Source organism: Triticum urartu, chromosome 6A (assembly GCF_056163025.1).
Source record: "Triticum urartu cultivar PI428250 chromosome 6A, HENAU_Tu73, whole genome shotgun sequence".
NCBI lineage: Eukaryota > Viridiplantae > Streptophyta > Magnoliopsida > Poales > Poaceae > Triticum > Triticum urartu.
In genome coordinates, this window is record NC_141878.1 from 569,728,650 (window position 1) to 569,745,124 (window position 16,475).

The 16,475-nt window shown below is 46.4% G+C and overlaps 1 protein-coding gene and 1 pseudogene across 1 annotated transcript; one reads left to right on the forward strand and one right to left on the reverse strand.

Moving 5' to 3' along the window:
- The first annotated feature begins 886 nt into the window (after positions 1-886).
- LOC125515166 (zinc finger (Ran-binding) family protein) lies at positions 887-6,126 on the forward strand. Its single transcript, XM_048680606.2, has 5 exons — positions 887-1,637; positions 2,371-2,488; positions 3,654-4,006; positions 4,088-4,186; positions 4,510-6,126. Exons 1-5 carry the CDS (start codon positions 976-978, stop codon positions 5,726-5,728), a joined length of 2,451 nt encoding a protein of 816 aa, XP_048536563.1. The 5' UTR covers positions 887-975; the 3' UTR covers positions 5,729-6,126.
- A 1,178-nt stretch (positions 6,127-7,304) lies between these two features.
- On the reverse strand, positions 7,305-12,172 carry LOC125513247 (uncharacterized; annotated as a pseudogene).
- Between the last annotated feature and the right edge of the window lie 4,303 nt (positions 12,173-16,475).

Here is a 16,475-nt window from a genome sequence, read left to right on the forward strand (position 1 = left end):
TGGGCGGCAGCGGAAGCAGTAACACCGGGTTGGTGCAAGAGGCGTCGCACGCGAGCCGCGCATTTATGCGAGGACGCCACGTCAGCGTCAGCCTCACGGAGGGAGGCATGGACGCCCAGGTTGACGGCGACGAGGAGTCCCGGCGAGACAGCCACCAGGAACCGCGCCACCGCAATGCTCGCCACCCGGACCGAGAACACGCGCGGCTTAACCTGAACCGCACGCAGCCGCTCCGGGGGGGGGGAGTACGACAGGAGGGAGGACACGCCGTCGCAAGAGAAGAAACCGGCGACGAACGGCACCACGACCCAAACGGTGCCGGTTCCGTAAGAGAGGGGAACTCCGAGGGGTCGAAGGCGACTCCAGACAGGAAAGAAGCAACGACACAGGCGCGGAAGGCGATACCTGGACGAGGGACAAGGTCAACGGTGGCGGCACAGGGCGGCATGGCAGGGCACACAACAGCAAAGTCGTCCGGGCTGTGGACAAGGCGCGGAGCCGGCGGCCTCTCCGGCGCTCCATCGGCGCCGCCCAGGCCCAGGCAGAGAGCCGGAGGTGGAGTGGAGAAGGGGGCGGCGGGATCGGCGCCCCCGCCCAACGAGTCGCCAGGTGAGTCGCGGGAGCTCGTCATCCGTCTTTCTTTCCCTCTCCCTGGCTGTACATTATTTGTTTTCATTAAAGTTAACATGTTCAGAATGGCTTAATTTGAAGTCGTAATTTTGTTATCCCTTATCCTGTTGCAACGCACATGCCTTTTCGCTAGTTTAGTTGTAATTCAGCTGCTCCAGAGACAAATATTACGGTACAGAGGGAGTAATTATTAAAAGAAAAAAAAACTATTTTGTTGTAGTTTGCTGTACATCTGTATCAGGGCTCCAACCTCCGGAACAACCCACGAGGAGCTCCGAGACGGCGGCGAGGGTTTTGGCATCCCCTCCCACACACAGAAACAGAGCCGCCGCCAAACCCCGGGAAATGGCGGCCTCCCGCTTCCTGACGCTCCTCCGCCGCCGCCGCTCCATCCCCAACCCATCCCTCCTCCACCGCCGCCTCCCCTTCTCCTCCTCTCCCCCGCCCCCCTCACCGGAGAGCCCCTCGGCCCCCTCCTCCTCGAAGCCCCCCTCCCTCTCGGCCCGCCTCTCCTTCGTCTTCGACCAGCTCGACGCGCTCGACCGCAACCGCTCCTCCGACCTCTCCGCCCGCGACGCCGCCCTGCGCCGCATCCAGTCCTGGCGCCGCCCGGCCCCGCCCCCGCCCGACGCGCCCCCGCCCCCGCCCAGACCGGAGCCGGGCGGCCAGCCAGAGAAGCATGTCGAGGCGGCCGCGGCGACGGTCGGACAGGAGGCGGCGGCGGAGGGGCTGGAGACCATGAGCGTCGCGGAGGTGCTGCGGAGGGAGGTGGAGCTGGTCCACCCCTGGCCCGAGTGGATCGAGCTCATGGAGCGGCTCGCGCAGCAGAGGTACTTCGACCTCGGGGGAGGGTCGGGTGGCGCCGACCAGGAGTCCCGCCTTGCCGCGGCGGTGCCCATGGATCTCTCGGAGGTCGCCGAGGAGTCCGGCTTCGATTTCTCCAGAGACTGGACAACTGTCAAGAACGCCTGCATGAACTTCGGCCGCGACCGGTTCGACATCCTCAAGTACGTTCCCCGCTCACTTAATTGGCTTATCAATGGATTGTTTGATGAAAACACTTTTGGCATGAATGTGAGAGTTGAATGTCCCTTAGACTTGTAAAGGGCCTGCTGCCGAAATGCCTAGGCAGGTTCAGAGGATGATAGACATCAGGGATGCTTGCTACTTTTAGTGTTTGGTATAATTTGATACAATACTTCTGTTTATATAATCTAGTATTGGTATTAAGGAATAAAAACTGAATACTACCACAAAGGTTTACATCTGTAAAGTTCCATTGCTGTAAGTTTAGAATTATGAATTATTCTTGCTGGAATTATTTTGTCGCACATAGGATTCACCTTTTGTCTACTCAAATTACATTTTTGTTCCATTAAATACATTTCTTGTTAAAGCAGTGAAATGCAGATAAAACTATTATACATGAAGTCAGAAATTCATGGACGCTGTGCACATTAGTATACTTCTGATCATTGCAATACTTCTTTCTGGATGCAAAAAAATTGCTAGCACTATCAGAAACTATGATATATACTGCTAGCCTAAAGCACATGATAACAGAGGGCAATTATAATGTATTTGAAAACAGTGAATACTATGCATACAGATTTTGTCATTACGATTCAAGTAAAAAAAAAACACTGCAGACAAACTGGTATTCGTGTCCAAAGGTATATATTGCACTCCAACAGATATTTATGTAATAGAAATTATGTTAACAGTTTCTTAATGATGCAGGCCGTTGCCTAGGAAGGATCTTCAAGTATTGGTTGGCCATGGGTGCCCCAGCATGGATCCAAAAGTTGTGTTTTCTGCAAAGCTGATAAGGAAACTGGTCCACCTTGACGAGGGTGATGTAAGTTGCAGCTAAACTCAAGTTTATTCTCCGCAGCCCACATGTTTTCGTTTCACTACGTTATGTTCTAGATGGGGGTTGAAAAACAGAAAAACAAAATGGGTGAGATCACTTCCTTTCTTGATTGTATGTAGTCACTATTTGAGTGATCTGTAGATATTTGTAAGGTTATAAAAGGTATATTTGTGCTCACCTAGGCGTGCATAGGTTCTTTGAGGCATCGGAATGCTGCATCTTGGTATTAAGGGAAGGTTTAGGCCGCAGGTAAGGAATTGACCTATTGGATGACAAGTCGTGGTCTCTCTGGCGAGGGATCAACCTTCTCTGGTTTAAAAAATCACCCTCTCCGATGAGTCACCCTCTTCTACAATGAATCGAGCTCTGCCAAGCCCATCGCTGTTACTACAGGGAAGGAGAGAAATAGAATAGAAACCGCAGTTTCTGGCGTTCTTTCCCAGATCTGCTTTAATAAGCATATAGGTGCCTTTCTAGTGGTTTAATGTGCTGGGTTAGCCCATAGTGCCCAATTTTCTGTTTCCCTCTTTTTTTTTTTACTGTTGCTCTCCCTAGGTGGCGGCAAAACACTCCCCTAGCGCCTTTTTGAACATTGGATACGTGTAGTTTCTCACTTTGAACAATGGCATATGCACAGTAGTCATGACACTTTGGGTACATCAATTTATTGATTTGCAAATTATTTACTTACCTGACCACAATGTGCGTTCTGGCTTACTATCTATTTCCAACTCCTTATTTGCGAGTATGTTTATGTAAATGGTTGCTGCTATTGTTATGATAGTTTATTGCCTTTCTTGATTTTATTAAAGATTAACACAACATTCAATGGCGTGATAGGTCTGCGTTTTATAGCAATAGGAGTAAATAGCCGCAATTGTATATGTATTTAGATTTTTTCCACTTATATTCACATATTAGAAACATGCCACTTAATTTTCTTGTTAATATGTATTTGCATAACAGAGGTGACTGTTACATACCCACAACTAGTTACCAAAACATCTCTCAACAGTTTGGTTCGGCATTCAGTTCCTCGTTTTTTATGGACTCCTACTGACTGCTATATAAACATGAAAGATGAAAATACACTAGAAAGACCAGGCAAGGTGTAATCTTCTCATTTCTTTATTTTGCTCCTGATTTGCAGGTGTGCAGTTCATGTAATTTGCGAAATTCATGTTCAAGAGGCTATATCCTTACACGTAAAGAAGATGAAGCTCGGACTCTTGATGTTATGCGTATTTTATTGGTCTATGGTTTTGATCATATAAAGGGGACTGTGGAGAACAAACCACTTCTCAAACAGAAATCCGTGAAGACCGTCGTTCGGAAATTAATACACGAGATTGCCAAGCTGAGTGCTGTTCCTATTGACCCCAATCTTCCACCCCCTGTAATCAGGAAGTTGCCACCTAAGGTGAAGCAACCGCCTCCACCACCAAAGAGACGAGTTGGACGTGATGACGTAGAGATGAAGAAAGGAGACTGGCTCTGCCCAAAGTACTTTAACCTGTCTCACCTGTAATTTATAGAATGTTGACTTCAGGAGCGATTCTTATTTTCTGAAGTATGTGGTTGCAGGTGTGACTTCATGAACTTTGCAAAAAATACAATTTGCTTGCAGTGTGATGCTAAGCGTCCCAAAAGGCAACTTCTACCTGGAGAGTGGGAGTGTCCTCGGTTAGCTCACTTACCACAGATTTATTTGGTCTATTTTTTGAACTTACACACAGCAGTTTCCTAGTATGCCTCATATTGATCACATCCATGTTTGTTATCTGTCTAAGAACACGCCTGTGAATAAGAATAGCCTGGTATCTGATTGTCTTTCTTCATTATTTATGTCGAATACGTTTCTCTGTGCTGTCATTTGTTTCTCAAGAGGCAATTAGTTAATAGTTATACAAACAAGGAATGATAAAGGAAACAGTGCACATTTGAACCATTCATGAACATAATTGTGATAATTTGTCATCCTTACACATTTTTCTATCAATATCTAGGTGCAATTTTTTGAACTACAGACGGAACATGTCATGTTTCCATTGTGAACATAACCGTCCTCCAGATGAATACACCAACAGCCAAATGGAAGAATATCAATCTGCACCGCGGAAACGGTTGGAAAGACCAGCTCGCAAGCCTGACGTCTCTAATGCGTGGAACTTTGACTTCGATGATAATGAATCGGATGGTGCTGATGTTGCAGCATTTGAGTTTGCTGATTCATCCAAAATCAGGGAGAGCTCATCTGTGGACAACTCATATAGAGATAATACAAAGGGTTCTGAGGCCGAGAAATTCTTTGGAATGGATGAACCAAGGAGCGAGGGAAGAGAGAGAAAGTTCAGTGGAAGAGACAACTTGAACTCATCTAGAGTTGGTTTTGATGATTTTGATGACGAAGAGGACGATATTGACAGTTATGAGCTTGATTTGTCAAAAGGTGGTCAGACAGGTGGTGTGTCGAGGGTGAGTTATTCTGACCTTGAGAATGCTTCTTCTGATTCAGAAGACTTGAACGAATTTGCTCACAGTAGAAATTCCAATTACGGGGCAAAGGATGAAGCAACAGGTTCAGCTGATGATGATGAATTTGATGATCAACCCTCCCTAAGATCTAGTCATATTGCTGATTCTTGGCAGAAAACCAGAGGTTGGAGCGGTTCGAACAACCGCAGAAACGCATCTTTTGGCTCAGAGAGTAATGATGGGGTTATTTCTGATTTTGATGAGGATGTTGACAACGGTTTTAGATCTAAACAAAGGCGTAAACAGGGAGGCCGTGAAACAGTTCCTGATATGGACTCTGACATGGATGATGAGTTACAATCAGATGATAGGAGGAACAGGTCCTCCACAAATTTCAGAGGAAACTTCCCTGCCAGAAGCTCTAACTTAAATAGCAGAAGCGCTAGTGGGGACCGTTATGGTAGGACAAGAGGCAACGAACAGTTCAGGAGTGTTGATGTGCATGATGGTGGATCGCCCTTTGATAGGAATCGCAGAGGAAGGGGTAATCAGCAAGATCATGGCTCAAGAGGTTCACAAAGAAATGCAGGAAGAAATTGGGATAATAGTAGTGAGTTTGATCGCAGAGGGAGGGGTAATCAGCAAGATCATGGCTCAAGAGGTTCGCAAAGAAATGAAAGGAGAAGCTGGGATAGAAGTAGTGAGTTTGATGGCAGTGACAGGCCCCTCAGGCGTTCTAATAGAAGGTAAGAATATGGCAATGCAAGTGGCAGCATAAGCATCGAAAGTGTGGACAGTGTGCCCAAAATTCTTGGATTCAGAACTGGATTGATGGCACTGGATCCTGAGACCCTGTCGATAAGGGATGTTTTAGGAAGTGTTAATATTTCCAAGATTTTTTCCAAGGCTCCAAGCTAGCCAACAGGTGGAGTGTTACATCATGGAATTTGGTATGTTCAGATTTTGTGAAAGAACTTTTTCCTTTTTTCTTCACCATTTGCTGCCTCATAATCTTCTCAAGGAAGGGCCTAGAATGCAGCGAGAGAACATGCCTCCATGCATGTATGTTTAATATTTGTTGTATCAGTTTCTTCATCTTAAACATTATATATTCAAAGATAAGTTAGTAATGGAGTTCAATTGTCATCTGTGCAATGTGAAAAGTGAACTCATATATTTTCAGTAATGAATTTTCAGAAAATTTGTTCTGAAACTATTGATCTCTTGCATAATAGGCTCCCTTTTGTTCTCTAGATTAGGTTTGGTAGTCATTGGCTAGATCATAACTTCATATCACTAATTTTGTTGTCACTCATTTGCTCAGCGCAGTTTGAATCTTGTTCCGTTCTTCAATACGCCTGCTGATCCAATTTGTAATTTGTATGTATCCTTGATGTATCAATCAGTTCTTGCATGTATTTTTTGACTGGGAGTTCTTTCATACATGTAAACATCTATACCACTATATAGTGTATGAATAGCTTTGTATATATATCATTGGATGAAATTGATCCAATGGTCAGGATGTGGCAAATCCGACTGTTGCTGGCTGTTTGATTTACCATTCGTTACATCAAGTCTTGTATCTGAAAGTTTTCATGATTAAACTTAGTGCGCCTATTCTAATGGAGAATATAATTATCATCTGTACTACATTCACACATGTACTCTATGCTAGACTCTTCCATACATGCTCTTGATCCAATTATTTTTATCTCTTGAGGAAAGAGTTGCAATTTATATTTACCTTATGAATTTAGATATTTTTTCAAGAGGCAGCTAGAATTTCGGATTTTGTGTGTGTTTTAGCAGTAGTTCTGTGTAAGCAAGCCTCATGGCCTAAACATTACCCTGTAAATGTAAAGTGTTCCTTTAGCACATCAAAGCATAGCGCCACCCCATCCCCCCTTCAGGCTCAGCAACTAGATTGGAGTAACCTATCTTCAATAATTGTCACTTCTTCTCATGAGAATATGCAAATTTCCCTTGCACTTTGATTAGCCTTCTAAGAAAGCTAAATGTTGCACATAAACCCTGGCCAAAAAGCCAGTAATTTCATAGTCATTTATCTACTTTTTCAGCAAATATTTGGTCTGCATGTTAGAAAATAACCGCATGCATTTAGCCTGGAATTTTATTTTCAGGAGTTTGTGGCTGCAATACTTGCACACTCCACAAGCTTCATGTCGACACAAAAAGGATAACGTAAACTAGCATGTGAAAGATAATGAAACAGAAAATCACCTACACCATTTGCACCCGGATCTCATGATAGATTATACTCCATTAACTGGAATATCGTTATTCCTCTACGTCTTCAGTTATTCTAGGATTCTAGAAGTGATGTTTCTTCGGAGACAGCATGCTGCAGGCTTCTTTCCCTTGATTTATGTTGAAATCGGAGAAGAGCGTACAACACATCCTTCATTGATGGCCGTACTGAAGACTGCCCACCTGTACAGATCACACCTAGCGCAGACACTGCAAATGCATCTTCAATGTTGGCTGGATCTCGAATGTCTTCATCAAGAAGATCAATTGACAGGCCATATTCTTGATACTGTCTCCATGCCCATTCTGCCAAGCAATACTCCAAGCCTCCATCATTTGCCACTCTCCCTGTTGTGAGCTCCAACAGGACCACTCCGAAGCTGTAGACGTTGACCTTCTCATTCACCTTAAGCCGGTATCCGTACTCTGCAAAAAAGCTAGTCTCTGATTAGCACATGGTACATCCTAAATATATACCAGTTTGAGTTTGTATTTCTTTTTCTTACCTGGTGCCATGTAGCCAAAGGTACCACCTATGGCAGAAATTGACGCAGGGTCTCTGGTTTTGAGAAGAATCCGAGCAAGCTCGAAGTCGGCTATCTTTGCTCTGAACTCAGGGTCAAGAAGGATATTAGCAGACTTGACATCACAGTGCACTATTGTGGGTGAACTATCATGGTGCATATAGCAAAGACCTCTTGCTGAGTCAATGTCAATTTGCAATCTGGTGGGCCAATCCAAAGGCACCAGTGAACCAACTCTATCTCTCTGATGCAGCCACCTGTCTAAGCTACCGTTTTCCATGTACTTGTAGACAAGAAGCTTTGCCTCTGAGCTTGAGATGCAGCAAAGCAACTTGACAATGTTTGTGTGCTGGATCTCACCCAATATCCGGACCTCTGCAAGGAAGTCCTTCTCAAGCTTGTTGTCAAGGTTCTGCTGTACTTGTAGACAAGAAGATTTGCCTCTGAGCTTGAGATGCAGCAAAGCAACTTGACAATGTTTGTGTGCCGGATCTCACCCATTATCTGGACCTCTGCAAGGAAGTCCTTCTCAAGCTTGTTGTCAAGGTTCTGCGCGTTCCATATCTTTTTAACAGCCACCATTCTACTACCACCTTCTCCATCCACAACACAAATTCGGCACACCTTGCCAGACCTGCCACTTCCAATCCAGTGAGCAGAGCCCAGAAAGAACATCATACTCTATGAAATGCAGTGCATGAAACTGGGTTAGCTTCCATGATAGAGGATCTTGGCTATTCTTTTTCCTCTTTAATAGCAAGAAACCACCAACTGCCAAACCCACAAGCATGATACTTGCAAGAACAAAAAAGAGGGCTATAAGCCTCCTGGAGATATCATTGTTGGTGTTTGCTATTGCCCCGCAAATCGGAAAATTCGGGATGGAATTATTCAATGAGACACAAAGGCCTGGATTGAAGAGGAAGCTTTGCTCATATGCTTCGTTTTGCAATGATGTTCGAATTTCCCCTGTGAGGTGATTCATGGAGAGGTTTAAAAAGTTCAAATTCAACTTATTGATATCTTTTGGGATCTCGCTAGATAGCGCATTCGAGGAGAGGTCAAGGATGGTTAGCTCTGATATAAACCCAAATGCTGCAGGTATAGTACCCGATATCTGATTTCCACTTAGATTAAGTGCTTTGAGCTTTAGCACTCCAATTGCCATGGATACTGATCCATTAATTTGATTTACAGAAAGGTCAAGCTCTTCTACCTGTGAAATTGAAAGTGCAACTAATCCCCGGGTGATTTTGATAATTTATAACAACATATAGCTCATTGAACTAATATCCATTCAAGTTAAATATTTCAGGAAGTTCAATGATTGGCATGGCATGGACTAAAGATGTGGACCCATCAAAATGCTAGGGACAAAGATTGGCAAAAGCTCAAAACTCTTCATTTCTATCTTAGTGATCCAAGATCACATTGAGTCCATAGGAAAAGCCAATACTATTAAAAGGGGATGAGGTGTTGCTTAATGATCTACTTGCTCAAAATGCTTAGTGATATGCTCCAAAGCCCTCAACGACTTTCTCATTTCCAAATATGTCCAAAACCTAAAGTCAAACTCAGCCCCACCGATTTGATCTATCCAGCGCCACCGAGTTCCTTTGACATAGCCATTGCCAAAAACCCTAATCAATTCGGTCTCACCGATCAGGATTTCGATCTCACCGAGATGGCAATGCAAACTCTCTATTTCCCTTCGTAACGTTTTGGTCTCATCGAAATGAGCGATCGGTCCCACCGAGTTCGCAATGCAAACTATCTGTTTCCCTTCGTAATGTTTCGGTCTTACCGAAATGAGCGATTGGTCCCACCGAGTTTGCCTGACCAACTCTCTGTTTGCTCATTGCTGAAATCGATCTCACCGCGTTCATGCAATCGGTCACACTGAGATGAGGTTTTTCCCTAACTCTAGCACATCGGTCCCACCGAGTTGACCATATCGGTCCCACCGAGAATCCTAACGGTCACATTTTGAACTAAATCGGTCTCACCGAGTTCTTCTATTCAGTCTGACCGAGTTGGGTAAAATGTGTGTAACGGTTGGATTTTTTGTGGAGGCTATATATACCACTCCACCCCTTCTCTATTAAAGAGAGAGCCATCAGAACATGCCTACACTTTCACTACTCATTTTCTGAGAGAGAACCACCTACTCATGTGTTGAGACCAAGACACTCCAATCCAACCACAAGAATCTTGATCTCTAGCCTTCCCCAAGTTGCTTTCCACTCAAATCATCTTTCCACCATAGCCAAATCTCTGAGAGAGAGTTGAGTGTTGGGGAGACTATCATTTGAAGCACAAGAGCAAGGAGTTCATCATCATCACACCATCTATTACCTTTTGGAGAGTGGTGTCTCCTAGATTGGTTAGGTGTCACTTGGGAGCCTCCGACAAGACTGTGGAGTTGAACCAAGGAGTTTGTAAGGGCAAGGAGATCGCCTACTTCATGAAGATCTACCCAAGTGAGGCAAGTCCTTCGTGGGCGATGGCCATGGTGGGATAGACAAGGTTGCTTCTTCGGAGACCCTTCGTGGGTGGAGCCCTCCGTGGACTCGCGCAGCCATTACCCTTCATGGGTTGAACTCTCCATCAACGTGGACGTACGATAGCACCACATATCGGAACCACGCCAAAAATCTCCGTGTCTACATTGTGTTTGCCTTCTCCAAACCCTTCCCTTTACCTTCATATACAATGTTCTACTTTCCGCTGCTACACTCTTAGAATTGCATGTGTAGGTTGATTGCTTGACTTGTGCTAAGTTACTAAAATCTGCCAAGACATAAAATTGGGAAAAGGCTAGATTTTTATTTGGTCAAGTAGTCTAATCACCCCCTCTAGACCTACTTTCGATTCTACAGAAATGCCCGTCAAATCCTAGGGAATTTGGCCAGAAAGCAAGTTATTTACTGCCCTGAATACTTCCATTTTGCCTGCTAAAGTTGGAATGGGACCAGATAATCTGTTGTTGCTCATCTCAAGACATGAAAAGTTCCATGATAGCTGGGTAGGAAAGGTCCTAGAGAAATTGTTGTTTTGGATCATAACTGTCATTAGCTGATTTGTCACTACTGACCAGATGCTCTTGGTGAACTCTCCAGTAAAATGATTGTTGTACAACATTAAATTGTTCAACAGACAGCAGCCGTCTAGCGATTCTGGAAGCTTTCCAGAAAAGTTATTATTGAGCACAACGATGTCATTTAATTTCCCGTTGAAGCAAAGATCAGCTGGCAGCTCGCCAGAAAGGTTATTGTCACAGACTTCAAGATTGACTAGCGGCGAGTGCCTTCCGAGCTCTGGTGGAAGAGAACCAGTTAACATGTTCTCAAATAGCCGGATGTCTCTGAGATTCGGCAGCAACCCAATACTTGGCGGTATTGACCCATGAAGTTGATTAATGTATAGAAACAACAGGGTAAGGTTGATCAGCTTACCAAAGTCATCTGGTATTGACCATGTTAGATTGTTTGAGGACACATCAAGCTCCACCAAGTTTACGGCTGTGACACTGGATGAAATCTCGCTTGTCAAACCGTTGTTAAACATGTACAAGTACTGAAGCTTCTTATGCCGCCATACCCATGTCGGAATTGGGCCTTGCAGCATATTAGTTGTCACGGCCAAGAGGCTGAGCTCTATGAGGCTTGATATGCTCTCAGGTATCTCACCTGTCATGTTCATACCCGGCAGCCACAAGTATGTGAGGTGTGTCAACTTGCCAAACTCAACTGGAAATGGAGCTGGCAGAAATGGGTTGTCCTCCAGAGTCAGCATCTCGAGGTTGGCTAGATTGCTTATGTCCTGTACTGGATAGCTTCCATCAAACTGATTGGTGTCGAGGATCAGTGACTTGATCTTTGGAAACCATCCAATGGATGGTGGGATTTCACCCATGATGCGATTGCTTGATACGTTGAGACGCTCTAGCTTTGCTGATAAGCTGACGCTGATAAGCTGTTTATGTCAGCTGCGAGTTTCCCACCAAAGGCATTGTTGGAAAGGTCCAGGTACTTTAGATTGGAACAATTGTAGAGTATTGTAGGGAATGAAGTGGAGACGTTGTTGTAGGAGAGGTCCAAGTAGGCAAGATTCTTGAGGAGGCAAAGGGACGGTGGGATTGGTTTCATAAGGGTTTGCTGTGGAAGGAGATGGCAGTGACCTCACCTTTTGTGCATGTAAGTCCTCCCAATCTGCAGTGGTCAGAGGAAATGGAGTTCCATCTGCCAAGCACAAGTGAGCTCCCCCAGTATCTCTTGAGTCCTAGAAGGATTTGGTGTTCATCACTATACTGATTTTTGGACTCTGGGTAAAATTTGGGTAGTAGAGAAATCGGTGCAGTGAAGAACAGCAGGAAGCTAACACAGTAATTGTCATCCATGTCTACAGAAGCTTTTGGGTTGAAAAATCTCTTGCCAGCTTTGGGTGGAGAGGGGGGCTGAGGGAGTCCTGGATTAGGGGGTCTCCGGACAGCCGGACTATATCCTTTGGCCGGACTGTTGGACTATGAAGATACGAGATTGAAGACTTCGTCCCGTGTCCGGATGGGACTCTACTTGGCGTGGAAGGCAAGCTAGGCAATACAAATATGTATATCTCCTCCTTTGTAACCGACCTTGGGTAACCCTAGCCCCCTCCCGTGCCTATATAAACCGGAGGGTTTTAGTCCGTAGGACAACACACAATCATACCATAGGCTAGCTTCTAGGGTTTAGCCTCTCTGATCTCGTGGTAGATCAACTCTTGTAGTACTCATATCATCAAGAACAATCAAGCAGGACATAGGGTTTTACCTCCATCAAGAGGGCCCGAACCTGGGTAAACATCGTGTCCCTTGCCTCCTGTTACCATCCGCCTTAGACGCATAGTTCGGGACCCCCTACTCGAGATCCGCTGGTTTTGACACCGACGTTGGTGCTTTGATTGAGAGTTCCACTGTGTCACCACCATAAAGCTTGATGGCTCCTTCGATCATCGCTAGCGATGCGGTCCAGGGTGAGGCTTTCCTCCCCGGACAGATCTTATTCGGCGGCTTTGCACTGCGGGCCAATTCGCTTGGCCTTCTGGAGCAGATTGAGAGCTACGCCCCTGGCCATCAGGTCAGATTCGGAAACTTGAACTACACGGCCGACATCCACGGAGACTTGATCTTCGACGGATTCGGGGCCATGTTGGATGCGCCGTATAGTCGTAACGAGCATGACGTAACTCTGCCGTCGGACAATGTTTGGGAGATCGCATCCGCAACTACTCCGTCCATCAATCCGGAGCAAGTCGCGCCATCCGAGAGCAGAGGGATGGACCCCTCCATGGAGGCCGCACTCTCAGTGGCGTTAGAGCCAGATATTGACTTCACCCCTTACGAGAGCCGTGTCGCCGAACCATTGGATTCATCTCCGGCCACGGACTCCGAGCCGCTCATATCCGTGCCCATCGAATCCGATTGGGCGCCGATCATGGGGTTCACCTCCGCGGATATCTTTCAGCACTCACCTTTCGGAGATGTGCTAAATTCATTAAGGTCTCTCTCCCTGTCAGGAGAACCTTGGCCGAACTATGTCCGGCTAGAATGGGATGCAGACGAAGAAGAAATTCTCTGCCCACCCACCACCCACTTAGTAGCCACTGTCGACGACTTAACCGACATGCTCGACTTCGGCTCCGAAGACTCCGACGGTATGGACGACGAAGCCGGAGACGAACAGGATCCACCGCCCTCGAGGCACTGGACCGCCACCTCATCATATGATATATACATGGTGGACACCCCCAAAGCAGCCAATGGCGACGAGACAACGGAGGATGACCCCTCCAAGAAGCAACCCAAGCGCCGACGTCAGCGGCGCCGCTCTAAGTCCCGCCACAGCAAAAACATCGATAATAATAGTCCACGTGACTCTGGAAGAAACGACAACTGCACCACCCCGGTGGTAGAACACGATCAAGATGCAAACTGCACACATAGTACAAATCCGACGTCCGAACACGATGACGCCAAAGATAAGCCTCATCAATCCCCGTCTAGGGAAGAAAACAGTCCGGACGAAGATGCACACATCATCCCGGAAACGCACTTGGAGCAAGAAAACTTCCGCAGAAGGCTTATTGCCACAGCGAGGAGCCTGAAGAAACAGAAGCAAAGGCTCAAGGTCGCACAAGATACGCTCAACAGCAAGTGGAACAAAGTAACGGAGTATGGTGAAAGTTACCATCAAAATAGCTATCCAAAGCGCAAGCTATTACCGGAATTCGACGATGAGGCCTTAGAGCCCATACAGCCGAAAGGTGATACGGCCAACCGGCCGGATACACCACCCTGTGAACGCGATAGAGTGGCTAACAAAGTCACGCATAAGTCAACACACGATTCACGTGAGAACTTGCGTCAAAAATCCGGCGTGACCAGATCTATCTATGGATCTAGGAAGCGTGTTATGGTACACAACCAACGCCGAATACTACAACCGTCCGAACACCTTGGCGCATCCCAATACAGGGGTGCCGCACACCCCTTATGTTTCACTGATGAGGTGTTGGATCATGAATTCCCAGAGGGATTCAAACCGGTGAACATAGAGGCGTACGACGGAACCACAGACCCTGGAGTCTGGATAGAGGACTTCATCCTCCATATTCATATGGCTCGTGGAGACGATCTCCATGCCATTAAATACTTGCTCCTCAAGCTTAAAGGGCCAGCTAGGCACTGGCTGAAAAGCCTCCCCGAAAACTCAATTGGAAGTTGGGAGGAGCTCGAAGACACTTTCCGGGCCAATTTTCAAGGGACTTATGTCCGACCTCCGGATGCAGACGATTTAAGTCATATAATCCAATAGTCCGGAGAGTCCCCCCGAAAGCTTTGGAATAGGTTCCTCACCAAGAAGAACCAAATCGTCGACTGTCCGGACGCTGAAGCCTTAGCAGCTTTTAAACACAGCGTCCGACACGAATGGCTCGCCAGACACCTCGGTCAAGAAAAACCGAGAACAATGGCAGCCCTAACAAGCCTCATGACCCGCTTTTGTGCGGGCGAGGACAGCTGGTTGGCCCATAGCAGCACCAGCGACCCAAGCACATCCGAAGTCAGGGATGGCAATGGTAAACCACGACGCAACAAAAACAAGCGTCGAAATAAAGAAGGTAGCCCAGATAACATGGCGGTAAACGCCGGATTCAGGGGCTCCCAACCAGGTCAGCGAAAAAAGCCTTTCAAAGGCAGCAGAGAAGGACAATCTGGCCTAAACAAAATTCTTGACAAACTCTGTCAGCTTCACGGCACCCCAGACAAACCTGCAAATCATACCCACAGAGAATGCTGGGTCTTCAAGCAGGCCGGTAAGCTAAACACTGAACACAAAGGGGAAGAGACAGCAAGCGAAGACGAGGATGAACCTCGCCAGCAAAACACCGGAGGACAGAAAAAGTTCCCACCAGAGGTTAAAACAGTAAACGTGATCCATGCGACAAAGGGGAGAAGCAATCACGCACCCCGATGCACACGCGCCATAAAGCCCGTCACCCCTAGGTTCAACCCCTGGTTGGCCTGCCCGATCACTTTTGATCGTAGGGATCACAATACAAATATCTGGCGCGAAGGACTGACGGCCTTGGTGTTAGACCCAATAATAAACGGGTACCATTTCACAAGGGTCCTAATGGACGACGGCAGTGATCTAAATCTGATATATCAGGACATAATCCGCAAAATGGGGATAGACCTGACACAAATAAGACACATCAATACTACCTTCAAGGGAGTAATACCAGGCCAAGAGGCCTGCTCTATGGGCTCTCTACCACTAGAGGTGGTATTCGGTTCTCCCGATAACTTCCGAAGCGAAATGTTAACTTTTCACATCGCTTCATTCCGAAGTGATTATCAAGCACTGCTCGGAAGAGTGGCTTTCGCTCGTTTTAACACAATACCGCATTATGCTTTTCTCAAGCTCAAGATGCCCGGTCCATGTGGCATCATCACAGTTAGCGGAAATACTGAACGCTTTTTACATAAGGAAGAGGACGCGGCGGCTCTAACAGCCGCGAACTAGATAGCCTCACCAACCAAAAAAAGGCAGGTCGTCAAGACCACGGACACGGTTAGACGAATCCGGCGTTCCATCATATACACATGAGATTGGTTTTTGAACCCTCATAGACGATACCAGGGGCTTCCCGCGTGTAAACAGGGCCAGCCTGGCTCAACTTGGTTTCTCTTGAATTTCGATAGCTCATTGATAATAACCAACTCTTCTTCTTTTTTCGGCACGACAACTTTCACCTAAGTTCTTTCCTTTTGCAGATGACAATCGTGCTACACCCGTCCAGGACACGGCACAACGGAGACACAGGCGCAGACGTGCAGCAGGGACCCGCCCAAAGGTTTCTTTTTAGATTAAGACCCTGCGTAAACCTTTTTTACTGTCTCTTGTTGCTCACATCCTCCGGATACTCCACACAACCGAGAAGGATGCCGGCGTTATTGGCATGTGGCCACACCAGGATTTTGTACGTACCTGGACACATGGGGTTTCTTATTAAGGGCATTGTTTAGCCCGGTATATGTTATAAAGACCGAACACCTTAGGGAGTATTCGGCGTCGCGAGTTTGGCCCTATATGCATCAGCTCCGAATCATGTCTTTGGTCAAATGTTGGGTTTGCCCGGCTCCCACGTTTTGGTACCTT

Bases quoted from the DNA above. Each gene is read 5' to 3' on its own strand.
- LOC125515166 (XM_048680606.2), top strand. From the start codon at position 976: ATGGCGGCCTCCCGCTTCCTGACGCTCCTCCGCCGCCGCCGCTCCATC. The intron at 1,638-2,370 runs GTACGTTCCCCG...TTAATGATGCAG, and splicing joins GACCGGTTCGACATCCTCAA to GCCGTTGCCTAGGAAGGATC. The intron at 4,007-4,087 runs GTACTTTAACCT...ATGTGGTTGCAG, and splicing joins GGAGACTGGCTCTGCCCAAA to GTGTGACTTCATGAACTTTG.